Source organism: Amblyomma maculatum, chromosome 1 (assembly GCF_055883805.1).
Source record: "Amblyomma maculatum isolate TAMU_Amacu chromosome 1, ASM5588380v1, whole genome shotgun sequence".
NCBI lineage: Eukaryota > Metazoa > Arthropoda > Arachnida > Ixodida > Ixodidae > Amblyomma > Amblyomma maculatum.
Window position 1 is genome coordinate 382,373,339 of NC_139344.1, and position 18,033 is coordinate 382,391,371.

The 18,033-nt window shown below is 45.3% G+C and overlaps 1 protein-coding gene across 1 annotated transcript in view; it reads left to right on the plus strand.

The window, feature by feature from the left end:
* The window catches only part of LOC146208380 (cell adhesion molecule Dscam1-like), a 39,083-nt gene that overhangs the window by 10,601 nt on the left and 10,449 nt on the right, over window positions 1–18,033 (plus strand). Inside the window, exons 4-10 of the mRNA XM_084597177.1 lie at window positions 1,057–1,224; window positions 3,148–3,295; window positions 5,206–5,354; window positions 12,344–12,466; window positions 14,251–14,415; window positions 16,358–16,428; window positions 17,485–17,713. Of these exons, the coding sequence (XP_084453303.1) occupies window positions 1,057–1,224; window positions 3,148–3,295; window positions 5,206–5,354; window positions 12,344–12,466; window positions 14,251–14,415; window positions 16,358–16,428; window positions 17,485–17,713 (1,053 nt within the window). The remainder of the gene's footprint in view (window positions 1–1,056; window positions 1,225–3,147; window positions 3,296–5,205; window positions 5,355–12,343; window positions 12,467–14,250; window positions 14,416–16,357; window positions 16,429–17,484; window positions 17,714–18,033) is intronic.

The following is an 18,033-nucleotide window of genomic DNA, read 5'->3' on the forward strand; positions in this document are numbered from 1 at the left end:
CCACGGGGGTGAGAAAACAAGCGAGTGTCTACTTTTTATTTGGTCGGCATGACGTGCAGCTAAGCAAAAATCAGCCTTTATGCGATGCAAAGGTCATTCACCTGAAGGTTACGGGTTTACTTTTTGTCATTTATTTTTCCCCCAAGAGCTTATGAAGCAAGTTGTGGGTACCTTATTTGGTTAAGACCTTTTGATGTGAGATCAGACCACTCCAAACTTCCAACACCACCGGGGTTCCTGAAGACAACTTTATTTAGTTTTCGCTGTTAGAAAAAAAAAAATTATTCTTGCGGCTTTTTCGTATACGTCAATATTCATTCAACAACAAAAAATGCACCGATTATTTAGAAAATTTTATTTTATAAACCTTCTTTAAATGAATTCAAACTTATGACGCTTACGCCGGAAAGGAGTACATAGTTATCGATTTTGAAGTGAACAGCAATGTAGTGAAGCCTTCCATATTCTTGTATAAAACGTTTGTTGATGCTTCACAGTTTACGTGCGAAGTCGGCAAATAATGCCAATAATGACGACACTCTTTTTATAGATTAGAAAGGTTACGTCATCAGCCAAACGAGCGTCTTTGTCCTTAAATGCGTTAATGTGTATGTATTATAGCAAATCTTCACTCTTTCCCAGCGTGGTTTTAAGACCTTTACAGCAGTTAGTACACGCAGTATCAGTTATTCTGGTCAACAGAACACAAGGAAAGACTGAAAAATAGGAAGAAATCGCTTATACTCCATACACAGGTGTGCGTACGTATGGCGCTACAGTGCTATAATTTGTTTTGTTTTTTGTTGTTTTTTTTTAATACCGAGAGCAGATATTGCCTGCAAATTGGTTTGAGCCAATCTGAAAAGCGTGCAAACGTGATTGCGCCGCAAATTCCTAAGATGGCGATAAGGCTTATTTGAACTGATAGCATACGCGACAAGTAAATCCTTTTCACGTGTTTTAAAAAACGCAAGAGCCCCAATTTCGCCATTGTTAATGCGGAATGAGAAAGGTGCATATGTACTAGCAAGAATATGAACTGCATCTGTGTTGCAGACCCTTCGGAAACGCTGCTAGGAGACAAAGATGGCCACATAAGTGTCCTTGCCAACGGCAGTCTGGTCATCTCCGAAGTGAGATCCTCAGACTCCGGCCTGTACCGTTGCGATGTTGAGAACGGCGTCGGCACGCTGATAACGAAGACCATCAATCTCACAGTAAGTGGTAAGTTTGCTCCCGGCTTCGAACCAATCACTCTCCTGCCGCGCGAACTGTCGGGCGACCCTTTAGATTGCGCGACACATGTCAGGATGCCCTTCCTCTGCGCTCATTAACGGCCCCAACTCGAGAAGTGAAAGGAGAAAGAGGGGGTTAAAGAAAGAGAAGCGGCCACTTGGGTCTCCCTGGCACGTTCATCTCGATTCACTCTCTCATGCCATAGCTTCGAAGTGCCTTGTTGCAATACGCGGTAAGAAGAGAACGCAATTACGACGGCCCGGGCTGTCTTATAACGTGCATGGTTTTCACTGTCATGCGTTTTAAAACGGCGTTGTCGAGGAAAGGTTACAAACGTGTATCCAATGAATATTCAATGTTTGTATTTATTCGGAGGAGAGGGGGGGGGGGGGAACCTTCACTTCGACAGGCAGCTACTGCAGACTCAGAAACTTTGCCATCCATTATTTACATAAGTTGAAGTTCAGTACCAATTTGAGATGTAGAAATTATGCGATACTTAAACTCTACCTTAAGGGTAAAACGCGACATACATCATTAAAGGGTCCCTTCATAGGTCCGAGGCCCTCATCACATTTCACTTCGCAGACATGGCGAACGTTCTTTTTTTATTTATTTAACGCAAGACACGTAAGTCCCTCCTTTATCGAGTCGGACGAATATGCTTGGTGTGTCCTATAGCGGACCGCGTTGATCTGACGCCGTTTTGCTAATAATCTGTACATATTTCATGTGCACAGATTATTCATTTAGTGTAATAAAACTTGTGTTGAAAAAAGGCCTCCATGGCCTAGAGCCAACGTGCCTAACTTGATAATCAAGGGTCATAGGTACAACTTCCATCAAATCAGCAAAATCGTTTCAGAGCAATTGCTTACTTTACATTCTTACTCATTATAATGACATTTTAGTCAAGCTGCGACTCTTCAATTAATGTTTATCTGGTGTTTTATTCGGATTCAAATTTGTGTAATGTCACAACGATCTCGACCAATCCGGAGCTTCTAGATGCGCAAATGCCGACCACGCGCTCGCCACTGTATGGGACACCTAACGCTATCGCATTGGTATGAACGAAACAAGTTCCGGTAACACAGGAAATTGAGTTGACTGACATCCAATACAGCATGCATTACCTGCCATAAGCATTGCGCGGATCTGTTGAACGTTTCGTAGCACCCCTGTCACTGCGAGGTAATTACCATACAAGGGCAGACATCGAAGCAATTGTTAAAAATGTGCTTCATGTACAGTTAGGGACAAAAGTTTACAGGAAGCGAGTTCATGGGAAAATATTTCGGTGCGGTCGGGAAAAGACGGAGAATAAAATGTACTGAATCCCGAGGGGACATTCACGTCACATTCACAGAACAAAATATCAGTACACAAACCAGAGAGGCAAAGAAGAAATAAATGTTTTTCCACAAAACGGCATACCGCAACCTTGTACCCCAGACTATACAAGAGTCACAGACCTAAATGGTAGATTCATTAGTTGTCAGCCTTGGGCTTCCCCTTTGTTGTGCATGTGTTTCAGTGTTTCAGTCGACAATTCAAAGTCGCAGTTGTCCGTGCGAACCCCTTTCTGATTTTCGTCAGATCTCTTCCAAACATTATTTTGACATTTTATTAAATTTTGTGTTTAACATTAACACTTTCTTTTTTTCGATTCTTATAATTATCTTTGCTACTTCAAAATGAAGCATCCATTAGGTACACGTAAAAGACCGGTCTTCATAAAATATACCTGAGCATATATTTTGCCGAGAAGATTCCTAATTTTGTTAACTGAAGCAAATTGTTCGCTGAGATTTTCTCTTTGCGATAAAAACCCGCACAGTATTTTTCTGTTTTTCGGTGGAATTTCATACACGAGGCAACGTTGCCTGAAGGGACCTCCTTTCTTTGCAGTACCGCCGTTAATACGGAAGCTACATGAAACGATCAAAGTACGACTCGGAAATATCGTGACCCTTCACTGCGGAGCCTCAGGCGAAGAGCCACTCAAAATAGCGTGGATGAAAGACGGCAAGTCAATCGAGAAGTCTCTCAAAGAGCGGTGAGTTGCGATCTTTCTCGTGTAATGTTCCCTGCTATCAAAGAGCGGACACTGAGAGGAAAAAAAAAGAACGGCTCTAACTGTCTACGACAAAGCCAAGACGGTAAAAAGTACCTGTCAACCGGGCAAGCCAAGCTTCTTTTTTTTTATCAATTCCTTACAGTGAATTTTTTCAAGTTTATCACCAAACTCTTGCATCGTCCTTCTCAATGTATGCGGCATTCATGAACACTAATTAAACGCAAACCGGAGGTGTTACTTAAGATATAAATAAATAATCGGGTCACGAGGACTTGCTAAAAGCACTTAGTGCTTTGGACACTAGCATGTCTCCGGGCTAGAGCCTTAACAGGTATATGCGAGTTTCTTATTTACTGTAATAAAAAAAAATAGTAGCGACCAAAATTTGTCTTCATCACACGCCTATGTTCTTACTCCTATTGACGTACTTTGGGCCACGTGATAATCGTTACTTAAACTACGTTGGCCACGTCACTTACATTTTGACGCAGGCCTCGAGGTGCCCGTGAAGCGTTAGTAATTTATTTATTAATTGATTTCATTTACAAATGTTATTGGACGCAGGGCCGCTAGAGAGGCGGGAGGTAACACAGCAAAAAAGAATGTGATTGATGCTGAATTTCAAAAAATATAAATTCGTCATAATATTCAAAATCACATTCCGTACGTACACTTGCGCCTACGCTTGTTAAGAGTTTATAATTCTCACATTTTTTTAATCTATCTTCTTTAGCTACACTGCGGCCTTAGGCTACATGCCTTTGTTACACAGCGCCTTAATGACCAAGACTCCTTTTTGCCAGCATAGTTCACAACGAAGCCGGCGTGTCTCGTGCTGTGCTTGACGATTAACTGTTGTCCTGTAACGGTGCCATTTTAATACAAATTCGAAGTTTGACCGCGTTTAACAATTCAATGACCAGCCTCGGTGGTGCAATGGTTAGGCGCTCGACTACTGTCCAAGGATGCGGGATCGAATACCGCCCGCGCCGGCTGCTTCTCGATGATAGAGAAAAGCAAGGCGCCCGTGTGCTGTGCGATGTCAGTGCACGTTAAAGAACCCTAGATGATCACTTTCCGGACTCCTACGGCTTCCCTCATAGCCTAAGTCAATTTGGAACGTTAAACCCCATAAACCAAACCAAACCAATATTTCAATCAGGAAAGGTTAAACAGCACAGTCCGTTAAATTAACAAACTTAAAACCTCTCTTGTTCTCAGTCCTGCGATCACTGCGAATCACCACAATGGAACCCGCACATCGAAATTCCCAAAATAAACCAAAGACGAAGCGGATGCTGATGTCACTGAAGATCCATTCTCTTTCAGCTTTAAATTAAGACCGACCACCGAAAGGAGCTTGATACCAAAACAAATGTATTAGAAGTGTTATTAGAAGGATAAAGCAGAGGAAAGAAAAGGAGGTTGATTAATGCGCGTTCCACTTTAATTAACTGCACTCTAGTTTCTTCCTGGTGTCCATTTTGCTGTCTCCGCGGCACTGTGTTGTCTCATTAATCACTCTTTGTGTTGTGTCATTATTCACCTTGTTTGTAATTATAGTTTCAGAACAGATTTAGAGTTGCTTCTTTTCACAAGGCTGTTTTAGATGCACCACATTGCTGTACAGTGAAGGTGTCGGACTAAAAAAAAAAATCGACTTCCCTACGAGCTATATTGCATCTGCATGACTCGTAAAATAGGCTCGAGAAATAATGTTAAGCGTATAACGAATGTATGTCTGCAAACTTCAAACACCAGAAAAGTCCGCTGAACGATACTCACTCAAAACAAAAACAAAAAGTTATCTAAGGTTATCACGCATTGAAAAGAAAATAATAACCGAGCGCAATAAGGCAACCGACATGCGTCCTTCTCCCACGTCTTAGGTACGACGTGATCGACCGGTCCTTTCCGGGAGGCATCGCTTCCGACCTGCTCATCCACAAGAGCACGCTAGACGACACCGGAGAATTTGCCTGTCACGTCACGAACAGGTTCGGCACTGCCACTGCCGTGCGATCGCTTTTCGTACTCGGTGAGTAGGGCCATTACACCTTCTATCCAGCGTCCCCTTTTTCTCTCTCCCTTTCCCCCAGAGCCCATCCTCATTAGAAGCTTTCTTTTACGTTTTTCTTACTGTTCTTAGCAGCTTTTTCTTCCAGCGCCTTGTGTTGCAACCCATCGCCGGGGCAAATTGTTATAACCCTGCCCTCAACGTCGTAACGACTTGCGTCGGTGCTACGGCGACTGGGGAGCGCGAGTAATTTGGTGCCTTAACGTCATACGATCCCCGGAGGGTATTCGCTGCGCCAGCCGAAGAACGAGGAATCTTGGCGTTAATCTTTGATGCCGCGGTGTTAGGCGAACGTCTCCTAATTATTAATGTTCTGCTATCGGTACGAAACGTTGCCGTTTATCTCCACAGCGTCTCTGAAAGCAAAGAAGCAGAGAAGTGCGACGAAGAAAAAAGCTGTATAAGATAATTACGTACGGTGCAATGTAGTAGTTGTGGTTACTGTCGGCTTAGGGATCGGCTCGCCGTAGGAGTAAAGGGCTTCTTAGCCAGGCGCGTGGCGCACTCCGTTGTCATTATTTCTCGCAGTCTCCTTACTTCCATATTCTGAGTCGTCTCTCCAAGTGCAAAGACACCATGAGTATATGGTGACAGGGCCGTTGGCGACAGATTAGGAGGCATGAAATTCACTGGAATAAACGGTTTATTCGACTGACTTGCGCCCGCAAAAGAACTAAGCAATGGGCGACGCCGAAAGCGACAAGCGTGCTCGGCGATCGTTGATCTACGAATGCTCGTCGCACCTGCCAACGCTCAATTTAAAAGCGGCGAAGAAACATCTAGATAAAACCACGAACGGTGACTAGCATAACCTGGAACATTGTAGAAACATACGCGAGTGGCTGGAATCTTCGAGATACATCTCGGCATATCTTGTGCGACAAAGATGTTTGTTTCACGACAAAGTGCTTGAACAAACAAAAAATACAGAATCGATTCATGCGCTGGAATCACAGTGATGAGGCCGCATGCCGGCGGCGGTAACAAAGATTTGAATGGTTTGCGGCATATATATATGCAACATATATATATATATATATATATATATATATATATATATATATATATATATATATATATATATGCAATAGCAGCTGATTATTATGATTAATAAATATACAAATGAATCGCCAGGAATTTAAAAACATAATGATGGAATTATTTCAACGTTTCGATCGGGGACCCATCTTTCTAAAGAATGAACGAACAGATTGTTATATATGTCTTTTAAAAAACAACTATTCACAGAGAGGGTAAAAAAGGAGAAGGAAATGGGTGAGGTGAGCACAAAACGAACACCCACGTACAGAAGAGGGGGAAAGAGTAGGGGGGGGGGGGCGCGAAGCGCTTCTTCCTTTTTTTTTTTCTTTCTTTCTTTATTTCTTCCGTTCTTTCTTTCCTTTCTTTTTCTTTTTCCTTCTACCCTTTCTTTTTCCTTTCTTCTTTTCCTTTTTCTTTCCTTTCTTTCGTTTCTTTTTCCTTTCTTTCCTGCCTTCTTTCTTCCTTCCTTCCTTCCTTCCTTCCTTCCTTCCTTCCTTCCTTCCTTCCTTCCTTCCTTCCTTCCTTCCTTCCTTCCTTCCTTCCTTCCTTCCTTCCTTCCTTCCTTTCTTTCCTTCCTTTCCTTCTTTATTTCTTTCTTTAGCCAAGTGTTCCTGCCTTTCCAAAAGCAGCACTTGCATGGCTCAGTGGACAGGACGCTCGGCTACTGGAAAGGAGTACCCGCGCTCAAAAGCGGCCGCGGCGCCCGCGTTTTGATGGTGGTGAAACACAACAGGCTACCGTGGGCGGTACGATATCAGTGCGCATTCAAGGTTCCCAGTGCAACGCTTTCTGTCTTCATTATCTGCCATCTTCATTCACTCAAGGGCCGGTAGAGATATTCGCCGAAAGTGACACAGTCAATGTGTCTTTCATATCCTTAAGAAATATGGGAGTTGGTTGGTTTGTGGGGTTTAACGTCCCAAAGCAACTCAGGCTATGAGAGACGCCGTAGTGGAGGACTCCGGAAATTTCGACCACCTGGGGTTCTTTAACGTGCACTGACATCGCACAGCACACGGGCGCCTTGCTTTTCGCCTCCATCGAAAAGATGCCGCCGAGGCCGGGATTCGATCCCGCGTCCTTGGGAACAGTAGTCGAGCGCCGTAACCACTGCGCCACCCAGGCGGGGGTGAAATATGGGAGTTATGAAGAAAAGTTCAGCGGTGGCTTATCTCAGTTAAGCCAGCATGTACGTAGCGAAATCTTGGCTCGGCGTCTCTGTCACTCCGCGTCTTGACGCCGCCGCTTGGCGAGACGTTCTTCCTGCTCTTACGGCGTCTCGGAAGCACGCTTAGCCTTTCGTGTTTTATTTGTACGCTGTCGGGCATCCTTACGCCAAACAATGATTTCCGGATAGTCCGACCCAGCTCCTCGCAGTCTCAGAAGATGCCGCGCACTGTGCGCGTGCACACCATAGACTTCTTCATTCATGACGCACTTGACTACCAAGTGCACACGTTCAGACTTATATGTTCAGCAGTGCAGCTAGTCGCGTAAGATCATACAGATCCAGATGCGATGAAGGAGACTCGGCGCAGCGGAGGGAACCGGCGAACGGTTTACGCATGCGCAGTGAAGCTGCATAACGAGGTATGCGACGTCACGAGTCGGCGCAGCGGCGGACCACCTGTGAAACAGCGCAGCTTTTTGGCATGGTTAAGACGCATACCTTTTGCCTTCTACCAGACCAGTACTAAAAAAGGCAGAATAAAGTGCGGCTTAGGTGAGGTTAATTGACTATGACGTCTATTTTGATGGCAATGTAAAACATATTGTTGCGAAAAAGAAGATCGCAGTGGCGCGAGAGGAGCCCTCGCGCTAAGCCAGACATAAAATGATCATTCATCCTGTCGCCATGTTGTGCCGTCTCTTTGCTTGTCACCACATAACATTTTGGTTGAAGGTGAGGAGTATGTCATCCCCATCATCGCCTTGGAGCATCGATGTCATCTGTAAGCCGAGACCATCGACCGAGGGCCCTGGGACATCGCCGAGCAGCTTCGCCCCAGCCCTTCCTGCCCAGACCCAACCAACTACCACCGCCCAGACCCCATCCCGGATCTGAAGACAAGGAGAACAGACAGACCAACCAGACCCGAGACGAAGGACCCGAAAGACCTGAAGGACCCAAAGGAACTGGACATGTACACGCAACCCCCGCTCAGCCGCTCGTCGCGACCTAGAGCCATCGGTCCCATGGGCTCTGGTGGCGGATGGTTGAACAGCTCCAGGGGAGGCGGATCACCCAAGCATAATCGGGCTCATCGTCATCGTGGTGGCAAGCGCATCATTCTCTTCTATCTTTTCTTGAACATCTACACCATCACGTCACCATCGACTTCAACGAAACGATCAGGACGATCGCTCGGTGGCCCCGGGAAGTGTTGCGAAGAAGAAGATTGGCAGTGGCGCGAGAGGAGCCCTCGCGCTAGGCCAGACATAAAATGATCGTTCATCCTGTCGCCATGTTATGGCGTCTCTTTGCTTATCACCACGTAACAATATAAAAGTGGAATAAGTAGTTTGCCTGTGAAGAGGGCCCCATCCAATGCTCCTACAGCGACAGATTTGAACAGACGTGTCAGGATAACGAAGGATCAAATGATCGGTGATATGGAATGAACTTGGTGCGTCGTAATGAGGCATTTAAAATACTGGTACCCGCACACGAATGTTTTTCCTTGTTCCCATAAACTTTATATCGATGGTCCTACTACTCCAAGTACAAACTCGACGACCGATACGACGGATAACATTGAACTGAAGCTCGACCATGGTCAAACTATGATTTAGGTTGTCGCCGTGGTTCAAGTGTCCACTGAGCAGTTTTACAGATCCTACGTCTTTATATAAATTGTGAGAGAGGAAGAAGTACACGGGGAACGTTCCAGTTAGCATCGTGATCGCTGCGCGTGTTGGACCTGACTGTATTCGCTGTCGCTGATCTGCCCAGTCTGAGTACCTCAATAAACCCCTATCTTACATTTGGTGGAGGTGCTGGGTGGAAACAGCCGCATATGTCAAAGGAGCTGCGACAGTCATGGATTGAGGGGCTGGGGGAAGAGGCTCATGTACCTGTTCTTGAATAACCTGGCGAGAACTGGGAGTTAGGTGTGATGAAGGCTCTTCATGGCAGGACATAATAGCAGTCGAGCAACTTCTTCCCGAATGAAGCTCTTGATTTGTGGCAGGAGCGCAGACTGTTCCCCTACATCTGTCAGGTCAGCAAGCGACTCAATGTACATGGTGTTCGAGGGAGTTAAGGGCCTTTGTTTGCGCAGTTTATCAAACTTTTCACACACTGTGACAACATCTGCGACGGTGCGGATATCTCGAGCTGTCAGCATCTGAAGGCGTCGTCATCGATGCCTTGCAGAATGTGCTTGACCTTGTCGGTCTCTGACATCTGTGCGTTCACGCGCTTGCACAAGTCGACGATGTCCTCGATGTAACTCGTAAAATTCTCGCCAACCTGCTGAATTTAGTTTGTCGATCGACAACTTTCGCTTAGTGTGGTGTGCTATGATGAACTGGTGCAAGACATGATTTCCTGGCTATCTATGACCATAAGACTAACTGACAGCTTGACTAATAACCTCTTGTCATTAATTACAGGTAGTTAGCTAACTGTGGTTAAATACTGAGCTTTATGCCATAACATTATGTTATACGTATTTGTATAGTTTATGTTTGGGTTTGGGTGGAGACGAAACGCAAAGACGTCCGTCTGCTGTGTGATGTCAGCGCTCGTACACATCCCCATGTTCCAAACGTATTCTATAGCCGACCACTACGCCACATTTTACTCTATTTCTTCTTTCACTTCCACCTTCCTCATTTCCCTTACGCCACGATTCGGCGTCCACCGACAAGCGTCGAAGAAGCGCCTCTTTCCTAATATATGGTCGAGAATTCCTCTCCTCCCCCATTCACTACAGTTTCCAGGGATGGGACAAAATATAGCTACTATAGAGAGAACTGATAGACCGTGTTACGAAGTCTGGACCCTATGCTCCAGCGGAGCATTGTCCACCTGGCGGAAGAAGCTGCCATAGGCCAAGGCATGCCCGCGAGCCTTTAACGCAGCGGCCCCCCTCTTCCAAGCCTGCGTGTCGACGGCGGGGTGATCGGTTTTTCTTGGCGGCAAAGCTTTTCAATCAATTAGTCAATTAATCAATCAATCAACCAATAAATCAATCAATCAGTTGTTTCTTTCCTATAAACCAATTTGCAATTTACGTCGCGTTTCACCACATCCGTGCAAACTGCGGCCAGAATTCCAACTCTTGCGAAGCGAAAGCGATGTTCGTGCTGTTACTCCCCTCAGCTGTTCAGCCCCACTTTCAAGCGTTATGGGCGATGCTCTCTTAGTGAACACAAAACACTGCTTTTCTGCAAGATTTGAAAAAAAAAAAAAAAGGTTAAAAAACGTTCGCGCGAAACCAACTATTTTAGCCGTCTCTAGTAAGATTCCTTATTGATCGCATCGTTCTTGTTAGCCATCTTCGGAAATTATGTAAAGTAATCATTTGCACCATATGCCGCATTCTGTCAGTTTTGAGCCGCATTCTGTCAGCTTAAATAGTGCTAGCAATTACAAAAATATATATATGGATATCCAAACACTAGCTTTTTCATCGTAGTTTTATATCTTCACTCCTCCAAAATTCAGCAGATTTTGTACACACCTGTGACGTTTACGAATATTCAAATCACCGAAAAACATTACTTGACACTTAAATATCGTTAAGAGCTGATGCAATAGGACTGTCATATGGCCAATATGCGTTTTTTCTTACTAATTATCTTAACTACATTAGCGCTCTTTAGCAGTGCTTATTAGTACCGATAATTAATATTCTTAATTTCAACTAGACTTTGCAGTAATGGGATGCGTGGCTGCTGTTTACATTGCGCTATTATGCTCTAAACTTTGGCACTGAACGAACTCTAGCTCCTCAGCGGTGTGGAAGTAGGACACCAGGCTCGCAGCCAAAAGGGCGGCACTTCGATTCCCCCTCGATCGCTCTTGCTTTCAAGCAAGAGCGTTTTCTTCCTTGGAAACCACTTTCCAACGACATCTAAATGACGTCAAAATTTGTGACGTTATCGCTGTGTTGACCAATCCACTGCTTTCAGGCCCATGACCGCGGAGTTCTGGTAAACGCTATCGCGTTATTACTGCACCTAGACATTCCGGTTGTACATTTGATTAAGAGAAAGCGCTCAAGTAGGTTAGCTATACCATGTTGTAATGGAGTAGAATCAATTGCATGCTACGTCAAAGCAACTAGTTCATATTCGTAAATTGCACTTATCACGTGACACGCTAATATTTTCCTGCAAGCGACCCAGGTAATGATGTAATAGGTAATGATGTAATGGGCGGCATCGTTGTCCACTTCTCTTTGTCACGTCTTTATTGCGCACTTATATTACTGTCCGTCATGGTTCACCAACTCGCCCAGTCAGCCGTTCTTCTACAATTATGTAATAATTGCTCCAGACTTTTGTCAGCATGTTAATCAACAAATTACTAATAAAGCGACTGACTCGTTGTTCGCTAAAAAAACAAGTAATAATTTACCTTCTCCTCGAAAACCGAAACAAAGCAATAAATTCAACAGTGCATTTCGTTAGACATCTTTGAACAAGTTAAGATAATAAGAAATTGCCCTGAAGCACGCTTAACAACATGGTGTAATAAAGCAAATGGTTAGTTTTTATTCCTAAAGCTGATTTTTCCACGGTGGACCTCGTTCCCACAAAAATAAATACGAGAGAAAGGAGGAGGGCGGCGGGAGAGGGGGAGGGGTATGAACGGTAAGTACAAGAGGTCGAATGGCGAAGCATCTAACGTCACCGTTACTCCTTCCGGCGCTAATAAAATAAAACACGTTTGGACGCAGAGCTCCCGTCCCCGCCCATCGGGGTCAAAGTGGACGACATCGGCAAGAGGTCGGTGCGAGTCTCGTGGAAAAAGCCATTCGCCGAGGTCACCCATTTCCTCCTGCGCTACTGGAGGGAGAACGGTGGGTGCTCTCTCTTCTTTCGCTCTCGGGACTCAATGTCCCACCATCTATGGCCATCTCTGACGCATATATCGCTTTTCCGATCTCAGCCAGAGAAGAAACATTTTCGAGAGCCCTTAACGGCCTTCGAAAATCGTCGTCGAATTGCCGGTATCATTACAAGAGCTAGATAGAGAGATTTCATGATGGGATTCAAGAAGAAATACCGAGATGGTCAGTTCTTGCGTGTACCGCATCAGCAGTGGGTGTGTACGCGTTTTCTGAGAAGTGTTCAACTTATGCCGCCTTGTTCGCTGGCTGATACCATCCAGTGTTCGCATCGACGTTCCTGGCACTGTTTATTAGAAAAATTTTGAGGAACAAGTTTTCATTTGCATCGCAAAATTGCGTTTCGCCCAAGTGGTTCCAGAAATTTATCATTTATCCTAGATACAGAGAACGCCCGTGAAGACCGCTCATTAGACAGGCATAACGTTACTCGTCTTTTAATTTTTGCCTCAGAATTAAAGTGATAATTATGCAGCAGGTACTTACTGACGTCATGTTGCTTTATTCGTCAAGCTCTCACTCTATGTACACAACTTTGTGCAAAACCAACTCGTAGTTTTTTCTCAGTGTTTATTGTACTGTTTTCGTTTTGGGCGCACAAACCAACTCGCAACTTTTTCTCAGTCTTTATTGTAACATTTTCGTTTTGGGCGCATTTCTAATACTTCATGCGTCACTGAATAGGCTTTGTTTCGTGACTCAGTTCAGAAAGCATAGCCAGAGCCCGTTTGCCAGCATGATCAACTTTACAAATCGGTTCTAAGTGAAGCAGCAACACGTTCTGGCCGACTCTTAACTTTCAAAAGAAAAAAAGAACGCACTATCTTCGTTTTCTTTCTCCATATTCAAGTGAAGATCCCCTTTTCCTGCTATAGCAGTTGAAAAGACATCAATTGTGGGGTATCCTTAGTTCGGTGTATTCGATTGGTGGCAACCTCTATGTAATACTGTACATCAGGCCTGTGCTTTCTCTAATTTCTCCTGAAATCTCAAATAATCGCCGGTAAAGCACACCTATAAGAGTGTAGCCCTTATATGTGGAAGAGCAAACATTACCTTAGTGGAGTCGCAACTGGTTATTAAGCTGCCGTTATTAAATTACGATAGCTTGGCCCCACACATTCGAAGGCTAAATAGTCATACCGAGCTTCCCTGATTATTTTTCACCACGCGAAACAATGCGGGACTTCTTGCGAACAGCCTTTTTACATGCACTTGAATTCCGTCCCCACAACAGTAAGCGCCACACTCCCTCTCGGGTGACACGTCTTCACCGGGAGTAAAAGCAAATGCTGATCCCGAAACCAATCGAGCGAGCTCGACGGTCACTTCCCGGGATCGCGCGTCTGTGTTTACTAGTCAAAGTTTGCCTCGTCTTTGTCTTTCCGCTTCTCACTTCCTTCGTCTAGCGAACCGGAGGCAACCGCATTCCACCCACGTTTAACCTTTGTGTGTCCCCATCCTTTCCTTTCCCTCCCATCCTGCCTCTCGGTATTTATTCATCCCCTCCTTTCTTTCCGAACGGCCAAGATCAATCATCCACAAGACCGTGTCTCCCGAACAGCAAACTTTTCCTCTTTCTTTTCCTCTTTCTCCCTCTCACCATCGCCTCTTGTCTGGCGAAGTTTCTGTATGTTCGTACACGTGGACCCTCAGCGTGCCGCGTCCACAATGGAGGCAGCTGGAGCAGCGGTGGCGGCGGTAAACGAATCAATTTCCCGTCTCTGCGGTGACAGGCAGGGGCCGGAAACTGTCCAGCGCCACCGTTGCGGGCACGGAGACGTCCGCGTACCTCCAGGACCTGCAGCCGGGCACCGAGTACTCGGGACACCTCGTCTCTCAGAACGACGTGGGCCTCAGCGGGCCATCGGTGGCTATGCACTTCGTCACCAGCGAGGAAGGTGCGTTCGTAACCATTTCTCGCTTCGGTCTCGACCGCGCCACCACGCCGCCCCGCCCACGCTATCCCCGAGCACAAGACCCTCCACCACCCGCTGCCACCGACGAATAGAACGAAGTTGTCCCGCTGAATCTCGACTTTCTTCTTTTTTTCTTTTTTTTTTTCTGTGTTCTCGACGGACACGGAAATTGCGAGCGCAGCACGAAATAGATGGACGCCGCTACTCTGTGATAGAAAATGCATTTGTGTGTGGACGACGGTTTCGATATATTGGCGCTTGTGTATGATCTTCCACTCTTTCTCCTTCTCACAACGCCTAAACTGTTCTCTTTTTACGTTCATTCGTTGCTTCCTCGACAGCTTGAATGCGTTCCTTATAGCGAGATTAGAATTTTGTTTTGTTTTTGTTAGTTTTTTTTTTCTAATCAACCTTGTTTCTAAATCGCCTCCACAACCAGGTACACTGTCTCATTGATTTTATTTTTGCATACGAAGTAAACCATCCAGTGTCTCTCTCAACTACAATACTAAACTCTGGTGTACTTAATGTGCCCCATATTACTCAGCTTTCGCGATAAGTGACCAGACGAACGACAGGATTAGCTCCTTAACCATTGACTGGTATAGCTAAGGCAGCCTTTAGCCTCTAAATCAGTATAGGTTAACAAGAAAATTTAAGCTCTTCGTAAGTCTAGAGTACGGAGAACCATTGTCCGTATATTTTAGGACCGTTTGGTTGTTGTGGTTGAGCAGGAAACCAGGAAACCCCGTCACACGGCATCTCTTGGTGAAAACGGGCGCGTCTAATGATGCGAGTGTTTCACTACGTTCACAGTGATTCACAGGTGTCTCTCTTTCCTGGAGCATCCCCATCGAACAGAAACAGAAAGCAGGCGAACGTTGTTACATTTCCGTTCAGTGAACGACACCTGCGCTACTCACTTCTACCAATGACGTTTAGACTGCATTCTTCAGGAGACAGATGTACACGATGACCGCTATGTAGTGCTTTAAACAAATCTGCATATTCGCTTCATGTATCCACAATGAGTCCATAACGGTAGAAGTACTGAGCTTATTTCTGTTCACCTTTTTTTTTTTTTTGTCACCTTAGAGCTAAATCTCAAAAATTCTTCTTCGAAAGGAAGCCGCGAACAATGCAAGGAATGGAATTAGTAATCTGCTCTTTGCCTGCTGTATGTTCATGGCTGTGGTGATCGATACTATCGAGCCGTCAGACGTGTGTTTGAATCGAAGGCTTGTCACAACAGCCAGAATGAAATGCGCATTCCGCGCGTTACAAGCATAGAAACAGCGTGTATGAAACAAAGATCACGGCGGCCAGTCGACTAATCGGGACGCAAAGCTCAGCGGGCCCTGAAGACACAGACAGCTGTGTAGTATCAGAAAGGCAGTCGGAATTTTTCTCCGTTTTGTCGAACGAGAACGACCAAGCTTGACAGGATATGACTAACAAGGCTCAGCTAGGAGACCCTTCCCTTCCCGTTCCGTACATGCCTGTCTGGGCATGGCATCCAACATTTTCTGTTAAGAGACTTTTATGAGCTCAAGAGATTATAACCTTCGTAGTTCGCCTGAAACCTAGCTACATTTCACTCAGAACCGTGTTTCAGTATAGAAGTGTCACTGAAATCTTTCAAATGCTTCTTAAAGGAGCTGATGTGTCTAATTTTGATTGCCTATGCAGCGGGCCTACTCGTTTTTCAGGCTACATTTATCTTGATAAACTGTACTTCTCTTTTTGTTCGTGCTGTTTTTCACACAACAATAATTGTCTTCTAAGTGCCTCGGGTCGGAAGTCACGCTCAATACTAATATACCTTGTGCTCGATAGGAAACCAAACAAAACATAAACAAACGCCTTTGCATTCTGTCACTCGCTGTGAAAAGATAACTCATTCTCAGCCTTGCTTTTACCACAGCTCCATCCGCACCGCCGACAGACGTTCATTCAACACCTCTCGGAGAAAAGGAACTCATGGTAATGTGGAAGGTTCGTGCAATGCCTTTATTTCATCTATGCAAACTGCTCCAATTGCTGCACTCTGGACACATGTTTAGGACAGTTTCATGGCCTTCTTAGTTCACGACCACCTTCACCGTCTTTGTTTAACACTGAAGATTTGCCTCTCTAATAGTATGTCGAAATAAAGCATCTGAATTATCCCTGGTAAAGCACCTCGCTCGTAAACGCTTAAAGTTTTTTTTTTTAAATTAAATAAGTGAATCCCTCCTCATCACAACCATGGCGAGCACAACATCAAATGTGTGAAAATCTCCTGGTCGTGCGTGTGCACCACTACAGAATTACCGAAAAACTTAAATGACAATGTTTACACGAACCGGCTATTGCTGTCAGAGTTGAATCAGTAACCATCGAACCAAACCGCAAGTTCGCGTGTAGTTCTATCGACTCGCTTCAAGGAGAACAGTCGTGATTAGCACTTCCTATGTGTTCTTTTTTTTTTTTACAGACTCTCTTGCCATTATCCTCAAACCACAAGTTCGCGTGTAGTTCCAATCCCTTCAAGGGGAACAGTCATGCATAGCATTTCCTATGCTTTTGCTGACAGATTCTTTTGCCATTATCCTCGTTGGAATAATATTACCTCCCTGGCAGGCTGAAATAAAAATCCGCTTTTAAACCGAAACAAATGAAGCTCGGTTTAAGCCTCTTCTTTCCCGAGCACGTCGTCTTACCATCGTGCATATATCAATTGTCTTTTTTCACCCCGTCACTTCTGACTGAATAGAGAGATAAATTAACAGAAAAAAAAAAAATTCGTAAAGAAAACTGGTTTATTTTTTTTCTCTCGGATGATGAATGAAGGCGAACAAAGGGAGGATAATGGCATTAGAAACCTAGCGTAATTAGGAATCCATCGCAACTGAGAGATCGATCAGTGCAGGTTGTAATTATACTTGTGCCGTGTTGTCGCCCCTTGCCCGGCCTCCTTCATCATCCTCTCTTCACAACCTCTTCCCTCTTGGCGGTTCAGAAGCGCGTCCTGTTTCAACATGCATCCCTCTTCTTACATTCACAAACAAGGGGCCTCCCGTCGAGCACCGGAACGGGAAGATACAAGGCTACTACGTCGGCTACAAGGCGTACGACTCTAACCTGCCCTACAATTACCAGACCGTCACGGGCGGCGCAGAGTCGGCGGTACTCAAGGACCTCAAGCCTAGCACGGCTTACTCTATAATCGTGCAGGCTTTCAACAGAGCCGGACAAAGCCCCTCGTCGCACCAAATCGCGGTGCACCCCTATGCGGCCGGTAAGCCCGTCGCTTGCTCGGGACCTTCCTTTTAACTCGCGCTCCAATGCGGGTCCGATAATCCTTCCCGCTTGATCTAGGGCCCTCTTTCACTGCCACACTTTTTCCACCTTTCTTGCCTATTGCCATTTTCTTTACTCACTCCTTTATTCCCTTCTTTCGTTATGTGCCTGGCACTGCGCTAACCCTAACTCCGGCACTCCGTCTATGCGTGGCTTGGGGCAGCTGGAATCAAAGGGCTAGGCTTCGTGTTTCCATAATTGAGTGCCGAGGAAGGGGCGCGCCGTCACTGAGCGAGCTCGTTCGTTTATATCCCGTGT